Source organism: Aquarana catesbeiana, linkage group LG08 (assembly GCF_042186555.1).
Source record: "Aquarana catesbeiana isolate 2022-GZ linkage group LG08, ASM4218655v1, whole genome shotgun sequence".
In the NCBI taxonomy this organism is placed as follows: domain Eukaryota; kingdom Metazoa; phylum Chordata; class Amphibia; order Anura; family Ranidae; genus Aquarana; species Aquarana catesbeiana.
The window spans coordinates 76,442,200-76,458,018 of record NC_133331.1 but is presented as its reverse complement, the minus strand read 5'-3'; the positions used below and the strand labels follow the sequence as shown (position 1 = coordinate 76,458,018).

Below are 15,819 nucleotides of genomic sequence, written 5' to 3'. Positions count from 1 at the left end.
ACATAAATGTAGTAAAAAAAACTCATGGGTCATAAACGACCATAACAGTTAATTACAACCATAAAATATATCGCAAAACACCAAACAGGTATTGAACGTAAAAGTAGTAGATGCTTATAGTATTGGGTGGTTTATTCTGACATGTTTTGTAGGCCATTGCTGCTTCATTAGGGAAACCACACAGACAGCTGAACAAATTATTCAACAGTAAAATTCATTACATTGTACATATGGGCATCACCATTGATGTAATATGGAGGCTTACCATCTAAAATTTTCTTGCCAAACTTGCAATACTAGCAAGAGGACCACCCATATACAGCACGCCACCCAACCCCTACCAGAAGGAACAGGGGGTGGCAATACGGGCATTAGACCATCCAAGCAGGAAGCAGAGGCCGTGACTGAGCACACCACAGCAACTGCAAAAATTGAAATTCTCAAAACTAAAAATGTCTTCCTTCTAGTGGGGGTTGCCTGCCTGGTGTGCTGTATATAGATCGTCCTCTTGGACTGCAACTAATTATAAACGTTTGGCAAAAAATTGTAGTTGGTAAGGCCCCATATTACACCAATGGTGATGCCTGTATGTACAATGTAATGAATTGTATTGTAACTTACTGTTAAACAATTCTTTAGATGTCTGCGTAGTTTCCCTGATGAAGCAGCAATGGCCTGCCAAACATGTTCGAATAAACCACCCAATACTATGAGCATGAACTACATTTAGTTGTTCAATATATGTTTGGTGTTTTATGATGGACATATTTTTATGGTTGTAATTATCTGTTATGGTTGTTTATGACCCATGAGCTCTTGTAGTGAAGTTTGTTTTAAACTTTATTGTGTTACCTCACTTTTAATAACACAGCTGTTAAAGTCTCGTATATAGTATTAAGGGCCCTTTTTCTCTTTCTATAGATTCATTTTTGGGATGTGGCTGTGGGTCTCTATTTTCTTCAAGACTTGGTATAATTATCCATAATTTGCTCTAAATAATATCTGTATTCCCCAAATATCACCCATGCACATCCACTACTTAAATGGCCCTGTAATCTATTTTCATAGCAAAACTGATGGTCCACAAGTATACTGCCCTCCAACTCGCGTTACCCCCACTGCGCTTCTGGATATGTGAAAAAGTGTGTGTCTAAAGAAAAGCTATAGATGCCACTTTAAATACAACAAACATATGAACAAATTTAAACCTTTAAGGTAAGTGGAATAAATAGTGGAACTTCAAAAATCATCCAATACACCAAAAACTATAGTGAAACTGAATAAGCAGTGAAAAAATATGTAAATACTTAATAATGTACAACTATTAGTGTTCACAAATATAAATATCACCTGACAAAATCAATGAAAGAAAAAATGTGAGCAAACACATCATATCATATTAAAGTAAAAACACACCCTGTGACAGATGTGACATATTAAATAAAAAGTGTTGCTGTGAAGTCCATAAACAATGAATAATCCGATGAATGGTGTAAATTAAAAAATCTCTCTGTTGTTCTTGTGATCATCCACCACACCTCAGTGCTTGTGATTCCACTCCCACTTAAAGACTTGCACTCACCAGCTGCATTTGCCTCCAACTCTCGTGTTTGGCATAACTCACCTCAACCCACAGTTAATGGGGGTTAAATTTGATCTCCAAACTTCAAACTTAAATGCCACAATTCCTTTTTCCTCAAGAAATGATGTTCCACATGCAATTGAAAAAACGCTCCAAATAGTGTGATAAAGTACAGCAAATTTATTAAAACCTAAAAAATCTCACACCATTGCACTCACATGTGTAAATTTCAAAACAAGCCAAAGGTAAACACATCACGAAACTCCATGCACTGGTAAAGCGATCTATAGCGGTCGCGGCAGACCCATGATAGTGCATCAGCTGTAACAGTCTCACCCACTCCTTGTCCCCGACCTCCACTGTTCGATGTGGCGTGTCACATCACAACGTCCTCGCCGCTTATTCAGTTTCACTATTGTTTTTGGTGTATTAGATGATTTTTGAAGCGCCACTATTTATTCCACTTACCTTAGAGGTTTAAATTTGTTCATAAATCTATTTTCATTAAATTGTTTCTTACTGTGTTTTTCTGCCTCCTTGTGACATCCTCTGTGAGCTCCCAAACCTCTCCTTTTCCCATCATTCTGTTTACTTGGAACGAGCAGTGTGTATTAGTTGCAATCATACCCATAGTGCTCTCTATTTTCACATTTATTGATAAAAAACAGGAATAAAAACACTTACAGAGATCCTTAGAAATGCATGCAAAGGTACAATATTTCCTGGCTAATGACGTCACGGGCTCAGCTCCTCCCACCTATATGCATTGCGCCTCGTGATTGGGCTTCCTCAGTAGGCAGGGAACCGACTCATACTTAGCCCTTAAATACTCTCTCTGGTTGCTGTAGTAGAATTTTATAATATATTAATAGTATTGGGATGTAGATGCTTTTAGTAATAGATATGTGATGATTTTGAGTTGCACTGCACTTGATTGTGTTATATTTGATTTGCACTTTAGAGGGCGTTGTGAAATCACCTATATAGTGTTAAGGCTGCAACCACAGAAGATTATATAGAGGTTATTGAGTCAACATTTATGTGTGCAAACACTTTTACCTACACCTGTGGTTTTTAGATTTGTTTATTATTTTGAGATTGGATGGCATGGATTATAATTATTAGGTTTGTTTTGAGTCACTGAATTATCACAGTATAGTCCGGCAGCAACCTATATTGTGTATTTTATATTTCATATCACAGGGAGGTGAATTTTGAGGAAGTGTTTTCACTTCCTCCAAATTCCAGGAGTGAATCTGGAACAGGAGACCTGAACCCCTCCTTCAAAAAACGGAATCATATTTTTGAGAAGAAAATTAGAACATGGTGGGACACGGTCTCATTTGAGAGATACATTACCTCCAAAATGGTCCCCAAACGTCTAAGGTGGGATTTCCCACCTAATGACGGCCTTATGGATGATGAATCTATGAAGGAGTGGTTCAAGTTTTTTTAACTCCAAAGGACTGGAGCTTTTACTGTTTTTACTTAAGAGGAAGCAGAGGAAAATGAGGGCAATAGATACATAGATTACCGAATTAAAGAAAGGGGTAGAACCTTTTAAAGATAGCGCTGAATTTGGGAGACTATCAGGAGAGTTGAAAATAAAAATTGAGAAATTGGATAAAGAGGTACAAGAGAAAAAGCATAAAAAGTTTGTAAGGGATGTGAAGGATTTTAAAAAAGCAGAAGTTTTTAAAAGGCAATCTACAGTAAGTGATAAAGAGATGTCCTCTAATAACATTGGCCCAAGTGGGCAACAACGTGGGAACATCAGGGCCCATTCTACCCAAAATGGATACTAGGGGAACACACAAGGTTAGTTTTGACCTCAAACTTTTTATAAAGGACCCCAGAGGAAAAATGGGCAAAATAGGAGAGCATCTAATGGTGGGTGGGTTTATAGGAATCAAAATCCCCAGTATCATAATAATTCATAATATTTCTGAGGGACCAGGGAATAAATTACCCCAGAACTATAACCCATATCAGGGAGATCAGAGGTATAATTAGTATAGACCTGAATTACCGTTGTATAATAGATAAGTCCCTTGGAGAACTATAGAGAGGAACACAATAGGGATGATTTTTTAGGAGCATGGAGGACCCCGACGAGAGGGGGACCAGAGGGAGGTTACCCTGGAGAAGGAAGAGAGGGAGAAGAGCAGGCCGAAGAACTCAAAAACAAATAAAACATTAGGAAAGGATCATTAGGGGAAGGCATATATAATTTAAGTGGAGTAGAACTCACTATGGCTCAGTTTAAGGTTATGGAAAAGGGGCTTGAAATTTTCCCCTGTTAGGTTCCAAATGTATTTAGATTTCTATGTGAACATTCAGAAGTTCATTAGAACTCTGAATGTTAAGACATATTTCTTGTCTAATCCCATAGTGAGACCCCTAAAAAAGGTAATTTCACCAACCTGAGGAATAAATCGACATTTAACCATCCAAATATGGACAACAAATACATAGAATTATTCCAGAACATGGTGGTTAACGATTTGTAAACCTTAAAAGTTAAAAGGGTATATAACTCAAGGCACATTAAAAAAGCCATTCAAACATTGGAAGAGAGAAAGGAGGTGATAAGACCCGCCAATAAATGGGGTGGAATAGTGAAGGAAGAAATTAAGAGATTATAAGAGGATAGGGAGACCTACTATGTGTTACCAAGGAATCCAGTGTAGGAATTTAGAGGTAAGCTTGATAAATTGATCAACAAAGGGATTAAAAAAAGGTGTTTTAAACAAGAAAGAAATACAATATCTAAATCCCTCTTCATCTAGAACCCCAGCGATCTATTTCTTACCAAAGGTCCATAGGAGCACTATGGCACCTCCAGGGAGACCATAGTTAATGGGGTGGATTCTCTTTTGGTGCGTCTGGGGCACTATATAGACATATATCTGCAGCCATTAGTAAGCAACAGGAAGGCATACTTAAGAGACACTAAACATTTGTTACAGATTTTAAATGATTTTTCTGGTGTAAGTCAATGTTTTCTGATGACAGTTAACGTTAGCTCACTATACACGGTCATTAGACATAGAGATGCCATGGAGTCAGTGAGGTGGGCATTACAGTCATCGGATTTGTCTAGGAAGCAAATAAGTTTTGTGTTGGAGTGCCTAGATTACGGTCTCCGACACAATTACTTCTGGTATGATGAGTATTACTATCATCAGGTCACCGGAGTAGGGCTAGGTTTTCTCCCAGTGTGGCCAATATTTTTATGGCTCACTGGTAGGAAGATGCCATTTTTACTGACATGCCCAGGCAATTGATTTGCTATAAACGCTACATCAATGACCTATTCATGATTTGGCAAAGGGGGGGGACTAATCTTAGGAGGTTTATGAAAAAATTAGGTCAGAATAATAAAAATAAATTGTTGTCATGGCATTGGGACCCCCATAAAATCAAATATTTGAATCTGGAAGTAAGATATACCAATGGAAGTGTAATCACTAGGAACCATTTTAAACCCACAGATCGGAATAGCTTTATACCAATAGCGTTGCCACCACAAAACATGGCTGTTCAATATACCTAGGGGTCAGTTTATACGTTTGCGTAGAAACTGTACAGAGGAAGGAGATTTCATGCAATAGTAAGAGGTTTTAGAAGAAAGATTTGTACAGAAAGGATATAATCAGCAGTTGATCAAAAAGGGGATAGAAGAGGTCAAAAGTATGGACAGGAAAATATTGGTCACAGACAGGTTCAAATGAAGAAAATGTCCGAGATTTTAGGATCATTCTTGTTTTTTTTGTTTTTTTTTGTTTTGATCATAGTGTTCAAAGTAAAAAGGTGGAAAATATTATCAAGAAATATTGGAGCATTTTAAAAAGAGACATAGTATTGAGTAATGTCTGACCGCCCCATCCGAAATTCATCTACAGAAAAGCACCTGCTCTTAAGAGCATATTAGCCCAGAGTGTAGTAGATGCTTCTAAAAAGAAGTCTAGCAATACCCTTTTCCCATCCCTGGTTCGATTCCATTACTGTGGGAAATGCAAAGCTTGCAAGACCTCGAGGGTGAATAGTAAAAAGGAAAATCAATTTGTAGCCACAGCGACAGAGAAGTTGTATAAGATCAAGGATTTCATCACCAAAGGGGTCGTGTACATGTTGGAGTGCTTTTGTGGCATCCAATATATGGGAGGCACAACCAGACAATTATATGTGTTAGAGTCAGAGAGCATATGTCGAATATAAAGAAAGGTAAAAAAAAATACATGGTGTCCCCAAACATTTTAGACAGGCTCATAATAGGGATCCAACTGTATTAAATTTTGGGGGGATTGAGAGGGTGATGAAACATTGGAAGGGTGGAAAGTATAACAGACAAATTAGTAAGTGCGAGTCCTTTTGGATAGATGAGACTAGGGTGTTGGCACCCCAAGGTATGAATATGGAGTTTGACTTAAATTGCTTCATAAGTGATAGGTAGGATGGGAAGTATTAGTGGGTACTCGCTAGTGGAGAGCACCACATTAGTAGCAATTATTCCCTTCTCCCCTTTATATATATATATGGGCGAATAGTATGCGTGGTACTGATGGAGAGTTTTTAAGTTTTTAGTTTAACTTTATCCAGTGAGAGGAGGTACCTGAGCTATGCATTTTCCCCACTGCCATCTCCCCTCAGTGAGATGGCACTACAGTAGGTCCAATTTTGGTTATCTGTACAGTATACTGTATATATAGGAGCAAAAGTTGGGGTTTTATGTAGCAGTCTTAAAATATATTATGAGTATATGAATTCAGATTTCATGTGATCTATATTATCTATCACGAAGGTTTTATATTGTATATTTTGTCATTTATGATTTATTATCTATAATTGTGCAATACATGGATTCTGTGGGGTGGGTTCCGGAGAGGTGATGCTGGACAATGTGTGCACACCGGCTGTTTCCCCCATTTTCTCTCTGGTACTTCAAGTCATTTTGTATATTTTTTTTGCCTGTCTATGTCCGTCCCCGTATTGGAGGGTAATGCGGCGGCGTTGTCCCCAGTAGGGATGTGTTTTTTGTATTTCTGCATCCTGGGTGATTACTAAGATGGCCGTCGACATCACTTTCGGTCCTATGGAGGTCAGTTGTCTCTATGGGAACTAGACCTGATATGGAAATGAGGCATGGATGTGACGGAGTTGGAAAGTATGGCTAACGTCACTTCTGGGTACATACTAGTGGTCCGGTTTGCTGTCTACTGAGGAAGCCCAATCACGGAGTGTAACGCATAGTGGTGGGAGGAGCTGAGCCCATGACATCATTATCTAGGGCCTTTGTATACATTTATAATGATCTCTGTAAATGTTTTTTCCCATTTTTTATCAATACATGTAAAAATAGAGAGCACTATGGGTCTACTTCTTGTATGTCCCATTATTTGGATGTGCTGACTTTGGAATATGAGAGGATATGGTGGAGGAGGTCTGCGTTTCTGAGACTCAGAGAGGATGAGAATTGCTGATGCTTATTAGACTCTGTTGTGGGGTCTGAAGCTGGGTAAGCAGGTTTTTCACTTAGAGGTGATGGGCACTGAATGTGTCTCAAGACCGAAGACTGTTATTTGCCCTGAATGCACGGTGGTGTATATATTATTGGGACTCTACAATTGGAACCACACATTCATTTTATAATATGTTAATAGTATTGGGATGTAGATGTTTTTAGTAATAGATATGTGATGATTTTGATTTCCGCTTCGATTTATTGTGTTATATTTGATTTGCATTTCGGGAGACATGGACCCAAATCTGAAAAATTACCACTCCAAGGGTCCCCCAGGCACACACCTCCCAAACAGTAGTGTTCCCTTAAAAGCTAGGGCCCATAGTCAGTAGGCAGGAGGCCATCTGGCAGCCACCACCAAAAGCCCCTGTCCTGGTTGGGTCTATCACAGAATGGAAGTGTGTTATGAGTACAGAACAACGTCCCCTCTTCTCATCTCCTTATAGTGGAGGTGTTCTATAATTCACAGAATTTAACTGGGCAGGGTTTATAACACTTATTGGGATAACTCTGCAGTACACACAACATAAGACAGCGTTAGATTTCTTGCAGGGTTGACAGTTATTTCTTGTTTACTTATCAACCAAATATAACAAAATGTGTTCAATTGTATATCAAAGAGATAAATAAAAGAAGCTCATTGTTAGAGTTTGCATACATTTTCATAACAATATTTTAATATTTATCAATGAATACCTCCAACACAGGCAAATCCATAAAGTGTAGAAATCTTTTCTCATAAATGTTTGTGTTTTTTTCCTGGTTTAAACTGTCTAGGGTCAGTCAGTGGGTCCTATTCAGAAAACCACATTGGGGCCCGAGGTGGAATATGCAGCAGGCTAAGACAGTAGACTGCAAGAAAGTGCTGCTGACAGATGAGAGCATGTGGGTTAACCTCCCCCCATTGGACACAGCAAGAGGATGTCTTGTTTTGACTAGGACAATCTTTGTTCCAACATCCTTATTATACTAAGATTGGTGTCTGTGGACCTTGCTGAGTGAGATGTTCCTGGTCCCACTAGGGAGTGATGTTAATGCAACCCTCTGGTGTGATGTGTTTTATCAGTTGTATGCAATGTGATCCGTTGGGTTTTGTCTGTACCGTCTCATTTCTCTTGAAGAGAATATCTCAAAACGTGTCAAAATATGAGATATTGTTACCCAAGTTGTACTGTGATCACTATATGTTTTAATAGCTTTGTTTAATCTCACTGTTTTTTATATTATGTGACAAACTAACGTGTGTATTTTATGTATAATCTAGTAGTTGAAATGCCTCCAAAGTCCCAATCCAAAATCACTGTTGTGTTGTTTATTTAGTTGGGCAATAAACTATGGTGATTTAAAAAAAATTGCAGGTACACATGCTAAACAATGTACTTTAGAGTTTATTAGTTAATGTCCATGTTTTTTGCAGTACTATATTTCCACTTACCAGGAAAGAGTAGCAGTGGCTAAACTCAGATGTTTTTATATCTTGTTCGGCTATTTCATGGATGTGATCATCTTTCCGCAGTTCTAATTTAAGATGAAGCCCATTTTCTAGACCTTGAATGGTGACGCAAGCTTTCTCCTGAGATCCCTCCTCTAACGTTTGAGGTATAAAGATCACATAGTGGCTGTAGTTAGACAGAAAGGCCAATCACAGAATTATTGCATAGTTTACAGGAAAGCTGCTTTGTATTTTTTTTTCTTTAAATGGTCAATCTATCCAAGTCCATATTCTGGGCTATGCGGAACTAAATAGGCAAAGTGTAATGCTCTATGCCTCAAGAAACATATAAAAAGTAGGGGAAAAAATTGCGCTAAGATGAATATTAGAAGGGGCTATATCCGAAGCATGGCCCCCCAAAAGTTGCAATTCTCATGTAAACATAAATACAAGGAAAACAATCGGAAAAAAACAGGATCGCGCTAACAAAAAGTGATGTCAATATTCAAAATAAATGATCAAGATAAATCACAAGCATAAATAAATACCAAAAGTGCATTAGAATAAAAAACTCAAACATGTGCATGTGCACATATAAATTAATAAACTAAAATATGTGCTTTACAGAAAAAAATGTGCTATTTAAACCACCAATATTTGTCCAACTCTGGAATGTGAGTTTTTTATGTTTTTACATTTTATTATATAATGGAGACAAGTAAAATAAATTGGTATTTTATCAGCCTAAGCATTAAACTGAATTTAGATAAAGTGCTTTATATCGACCTGCCTGCCTTATCTATACACCAGAAGAAAACTGCCGAGCAATATATTACAGGAAATTATACTGTACTGTATATTCACATCTTTATCAGATGCATTAATATATTATTCATTCATGCATGCATAAAATCAGGGAAAGTCATTTGGACCATCTGATTAAGGCTGGCCCCACATCTATGCGTTGTGGGTACATGCATTTTGCTGGCACTCACTACAATGCAACTTAGAGCGTTATTATACCCAAATGAAAAAATGTTATATATTGCAGTTTACAAATCCGTAATTGTGGCGGCTACATTTTTTTTTCTCATTATTTTCACCCGGTGATCCTATAACACACCAACATGAAGCCCGGAAGTGATGTCACAGCCTGGTGGAAGGCTGGCTGTGACATCACTTCCGATCTTCGTACACAGTGGATGCGGCCGCTGTATACTGGCCCCAACAGTTACTGTGCCTCATTGGACCCCTGGCCTTACGGTCCTGGACAGCCCCCCCCCCCCCTCCACCAGCAGTGCTCCTGTGTTCTTTGTCCAACGGCTTTGGGCTGGGTTTCCCTAAGCCCCTGTGTCATCCATGTGGCTCCAGCCTCCAGGTACTGTCAGTTTTTTAATCCAAGTCTCTGCATGACCATCAATTGACTGCTGTATGCCTTGGTGAACATTTTTTTATATTTTTAACAATAATAAAAAGTTTTTACTTTGCCTCTGAGGGTCCTATTTATGTCTGCTGATCAGCTTTGTTCACCCCGGTGAATACATACGCACATGCCAATTATTTTTTTATTTCTCAAAAATTGTTTTATGTATATATTTTTCTAATTTTACTTCACCAACAATAAGCACAATACTAGTCCAGCTGCAGTAAAAAAAAATTGTCAAAATGGCAATAGAAAATATAGAAAACAGTCCACTGCGCTAGGTCCAATAAAAATAATATACACAAATATAGAACAGTCCCAGTAATATAGTGATATAAAGTGCTCGTGCTTAAATTTGAGATATTCGTGCTTCAATGTGCTCAGACTTGGGTGGTCCACATAGATGTAAACTCGCCTCCTGGAAATGACCAACTATCGCTAGTATGGTCCTTTAAGCATGTGGGGAGACCCCTGTAGAGATCCGCTGCTGGCGTCTCATGCAGTGCAGTTCCTCATACAGATAAACAAACCAAAAGAATCCTCATTGCGCAAAATATCGTTCCAAAACGTTTATTAAAAGCATTTAAAATAAAAAGTATCACTCACATGTTAAGGTCCCTGAACATCCTGGCACCAGGCGTGTGTAACAGGTGATTTTTTGGGGGGAAATCAGCCCACAATGGTGGTAATTACCGCTAACGCGATGCTGCTCGATTCCCTGTGTTCGTTTGGGCAGAAGTGTGTCACGGTGACGCGGTAATACCTCGACACATTTCAGCCAATTAGCGGGCCATCATCAGGAAGCTCTAGTTCTGCCATTTTGGGTGAGGGCATTTATACCCTCACTCAGGATTTTGTAATTGAATATTACAATCACCTGTTAGTACCTTGGCAGTGGGAACAATCTAATATTTACACACATGCAACCATATATTTCTTATTAGCACTGCAATGTCAAAGTATTTTATTGCGAAAAATAAAAAAATATAATTTAACGAGTTAATCCGTATGTCATGCAGTTTAACTTATACGAGGACCTCTGGTGGTGGTCATTAATATGCGTTTAAAAGTTACCTACAGAGTGGTCACTGGGTGAACAAAGGTGATATGCTAATTAGTGACCATCTAGTGTTCAAAAACAGGTAATGACTTCTAAAATAGCAAATTACACATATATACATATATATATATGGTTGCATGTGTGTAAATATTAGATTGTTCGCACTGCCAAGGTACTAACAGGTGATTGTAATATTCAATTACGAAATCCTGAGTGAGGGTATAAATGCCCTCACCCAAAATGGCAGAACTAGAGCTTCCTGATGATGGCCCGCTGATTGTCTGAAATGCGTTGAGGTATTATTGCGTCACAGCGACACACTTCTGCTCAAACGAACACAGGGAATCGAGCAGCACAGCGTTAACAGTAATTACCACCACTGCGGGACGATTTTCCCCCAAAAAATCACCTGTTACACACGCCGGGTGTCAAGATGTTCAGGGAACCTAACACGTGAGTGATACTTTTTACTTTTAAGTGCTTTTAATAAATGTTTTGGAATGATATTTTACGCAATGAGGATTATTTTGGTTTGTTTATCTGTATGAGGCACTGTACTGCATGACACTCCAGCTGCGGATCACTACAGAGGTCTCCCCACATGCTTAAAGAACCATACTAGCGATGGTTGGTCAACTCCAGGGGGTGAATTTACATCTATGTGGGGCACCCAAGTCTGAGCACATTGAAGCACGGATATATCAACTTTGAGCATGAGCACTATATATCACTATTTTACTGGGACTGTTCTATATTTGTGTATATCATTTTTACTGGACCTAGCATAGTGGACTGTTTTCCACATGTAAGGTTGCCACTTTTTTCTCAAGCCAAACTTTTATGGTGCACAGCATTTTTTTTTGTAGTATACACTATAGACAATAAGATTGTAAAAGACCTTGGACACCTTTGGGTGGTTTAAAAGTGAGTAGTACCACAATGTGCTGTGTACGCCACGGCGAACAGAGGGTGTAGCTACATTGCATTAACCGTGGAAGGGGCCTAAATTAACCCACCCTACCTACAACACCCCTTACTCTCCACTGCACCCCAACCTTCCACTGACAGTTCAAAGTAGCCCATCCTACTTATAGCAACCCACAGTATCAACTCCATACCAAAGTGGCCCATTCTATCTCAACACTCCAAAGCAGTCCATCATATCTAAGGCACCCCAAAGTGGACCACCCTAACCACAGCACCCCAAAGAACCCCACACCAGCGGGATGCACAAGGGGAGGCAGTGGGGCAGACTGGGGGGCTGCAGAGTGGTCGGGGGGGGCGCAGAGTAGTCAGAGGGACTGTGGGATCGACAGGTGGACAGTGGGATGGACAGGAGCACCGTAGGGTGAACAGGAGGACCGTGGGATGGACAGGGGATGGACGGGGGACAGGGGGACCTTGAGATGGATACTGGGACCGTGGGATGGACAGGAAGACCGTCGGATGGACAGGAAGACTGTGGGATGGACAGGAAGACCGTGGGATGGACAGGAAGACCGTGGGATGGACAGGGGGACCCTGGGATGGGCAGGGTGACCGTGGTGCTCAGTGGTGGACTGTATATACCTCTCTCCTGCTGTCCCATTCTGTAAGCTGTGGGTTGCTCCCTGTACTGAGGCTGATTGCTACACTGATTGCTCCTTTTGCTGGGCTCCTACAAATAGCCCTGCATTGACAGGGGCAAGGAGGGGACCAACCGGACTAGTCTCTAACTTACCTGTCACAATTTCGCAAACAAGACAGCACTGCTGAAGACTGGAGGAGCGGGGGAGAGCATGCTTCTGGTGGGAGAGAGCGTCCTGCATGCACATTGACAGGGGGGTGGGCAATGGGGGACTCACTTGGGAGTGCTGCTCACCATGGAAGGGGGGGTGGCTGCTGGCAGGAGAGAGCGCATTGGAGCGGGATGAGGCACTCACCACTGAAGCCACAGGAGCAGGGAGTGCTGCTGGTGGGACTCTGTAGAGAGCGAATTCAGCAGGGGGACTGCAGGTATTTTCCACACTGACTGGGACTGGAGCTTATGCTGTTGTGTCCGGGTTACAGGAGGATACAAACCCAGGCACAGCTGTCAAAATCCGGACTGTCCGGGTCATTCCCATATGGGTGGCAACCCTACCCACGTGGAGAGTGGGGTGCCCATGTGTGTTGAATGTGCTAGCTGCCATAGAGCCCAAATAAAAGGGACTGTTGAGCTGTTGTGTGCCAGCTGCTTTGCTGAGAGCTGCTGGCTGTGGTGACCAGGAGGAGGAGAACCATCTGGTGCTGCGAGAGGGGAGTAGCACTACTATCCAATGCTCACCAAAGACTAAGCTACTGTTTCAGAGACTGAGCTACTGTTCCAGAAATGCTATTGTTCCAGAGCTGCTGTTCCATAGTCACCATCATTCTGGTGGACATGTTAGGATCTTCACAGCTGTTGACCACCTTGAAGTCCTTAGACTGTCAAAGGGGACTGTTAAAGCGGAGTTCCACCCAAAAATGGAACTTCCGCTTTAAGTGTAGGTGACCCCCTGACATGCCACATTTGGCATGTCATTTTTTTGGGGGAGGAGTAGGTACCCTGTTTTTTACAGGCACCCAGCTCCCACTTCTACCCTGGCAGCGGAAGGAAGATCACCTCTCCCCCCTCCCTCCCTGCAATCTTCTGGGACCTGTCACAGGTTCCAGAAGACAGCGTGCAGCACGGCACACGCATGCGCAGTGCGCGCCCAGCTGTGAAGCCACAGCCGGGCGCCCACAGTAACAATGCTGGGAGGAGGGGGATAGGAGCGGCGACCATGGGACAGGTGAGTGTCTGATTATTAAAAGTCAACAGCTACACTTTTTGTAGCTGCTGACTTTTAAATGGGTGGAACTCCACTTTAATTTAAATTTCTACCCCAAGGTTACAGATAGGCCCTACAGTTGATATTGATCTAAGCCTGTTTCTCACACTGTGCTTTGGCCTCATCTCTATGATCTTTTTCAATATTTCATTGCATTACCAAATTACCTTTCCTGTTAATAAAGCATATATACAGTAAAACCTTGGTTTGAGAGTAACTTGGTTTGAGAGCGTTTTGCAAGACAAGCAAAAATTTGAAATAAACTTTGACTTGATATACAAGCGATGTCTTGATATACAAGTAGCATCACATCACTGCTGAGTATAAAAGAGAAGAGAGGCGCCTCTAAGTGTAGCAATATCGTTACATTTAATGAAGGTACAACATTTAGCAACATATTGCTACATTTAGAGGCGCCTTTCTTCTCTTTTATACTCTGTAGCTCCTGCTGGATTTTGCTTCTAATCCCCTTGCAGAGGCTTCCATTTGTGTATGGACATTTTATGGTTACACAATCACATTGCTATAATCTTTTTTATATGGACTATAAACTGAAGGACCTATAAATAAATGGTTGTAGAATTAATCATTTGAGTTTCCATTATTTCTTATGGGGAAATTTGCTTTGATATTCAAGTGCTTTGGATTGCAAGCATGTTTCTGGAACAAATTATACTTGCAATCTTACTATATATATATATATATATATATATATATATATATATATATATATATATATATATATATATATACACATATATATACACACACATATATATAATTGCAATCCAAGGATTTACTAATATATATATATATATACATACATATACATATACACACACAATATATACCGTTATAAAAGGCTATAGGGTATAACTATAAAACACTAAAAGCCCTGTTAACAATTACTACAGGGTAATCATTGTAATTTAAAACACATGCACCAGCAAAATTCACCTACACTTACAGATTGGTGCATATCACATTTACTGCTTTAAAAATAGATCCCTAAAGTTTTGCTTTAAAATAGCAAAGATTAATTGCCATAGTAATTGTCTTACGGATCTGTGGCTGATACAAGTGTTGAGCTGCAGATGGCCAGGCAGATGGACACCAGGAGAAGCTGCATGTTGGGACACGTCACCTTCAATGAGTCTGGGAAATTGATCCATTTTTATAGTAATGACAGACATGGAAAGTGCCAATACCTCCCACTATTACCCTCCCTATCTGGGGGCAAACATGTCCAATGGCAAATATTGGCTGAATAAAAAGGTTTCATCATTGACATATGACCTCTTATCTGTGGACTTTTATACTGTTTGTAAGTTTAAATATTGGAAATAAGCTGGTGCAAAAACCTGTACTTTTGATGGAAATCTACCAAAATAGTTTTTTTCCATTTAGACAATCCAGAGAGGTTTGCATATATGGAGCTATACATTATAAATAGTCATGTATTCACAAAAACTGATGGGGAAATCTTTTTCCTGTGCCATAGTGAGTTTTTTTGTCTTTTGTGATGCACTATAGTGCCAGAACAAGATACAATTTTTACATGCTTGTGTGCCCTCAGGTACTTCCAGTGCAAGAACGTAATCAATGCTGTGTTTGCCTATGCTGTACAGGAGCAGTATGGACTCCCCAGTTTCCTCCCAGAAATTAAATTATATACTATTAAGTTACTTGGACCTACTGCAAATACTCATAGCTGTAGTTAAGACCTTGTCTTTAGAGTAGCAACTGATTAAAAAAGGTTGTTGTATACACTGCCTAGGCCAGAAGGATTTGTATATGGCCTTGGTGAGAAAATGTATTATGCAGCAGAAGGCGGACAACACCAAAGATTTTCAATGTGGGCCTTAACATTAGGGCAGGACGAGAAAACTTGGTTTATGAAGAATATGCCCCTCCCCCTTTTTTCCCCAAACCAGACAGTAAGGAGAGGGGAATGTATATCTACATAG

At 40.1% G+C, this 15,819-nt stretch overlaps 1 protein-coding gene and 1 long non-coding RNA gene across 3 annotated transcripts in view; one reads left to right on the top strand and one right to left on the bottom strand.

The window, feature by feature from the left end:
• Window positions 1–10,177, top strand: part of LOC141105858 (uncharacterized) — a 211,796-nt gene extending 201,619 nt beyond the window's left edge. Inside the window, exon 4 of the long non-coding RNA XR_012235666.1 lies at window positions 7,884–10,177. This is a non-coding gene — a long non-coding RNA (uncharacterized lncRNA). The remainder of the gene's footprint in view (window positions 1–7,883) is intronic.
• The window catches only part of LOC141105856 (alpha-2-macroglobulin-like protein 1), a 223,739-nt gene extending 208,743 nt beyond the window's left edge, over window positions 1–14,996 (bottom strand). For both annotated transcript variants that reach the window (XM_073596000.1, XM_073596001.1), the window contains exons 1-2: window positions 14,914–14,996; window positions 8,542–8,725 (exon numbers count right to left, since the gene is read on the bottom strand). In XM_073596000.1, the coding sequence (XP_073452101.1) occupies window positions 8,542–8,725; window positions 14,914–14,981 (252 nt within the window). In that variant the 5' untranslated portion in view covers window positions 14,982–14,996. The remainder of the gene's footprint in view (window positions 1–8,541; window positions 8,726–14,913) is intronic.
• Window positions 14,997–15,819: the final 823 nt, after the last annotated feature.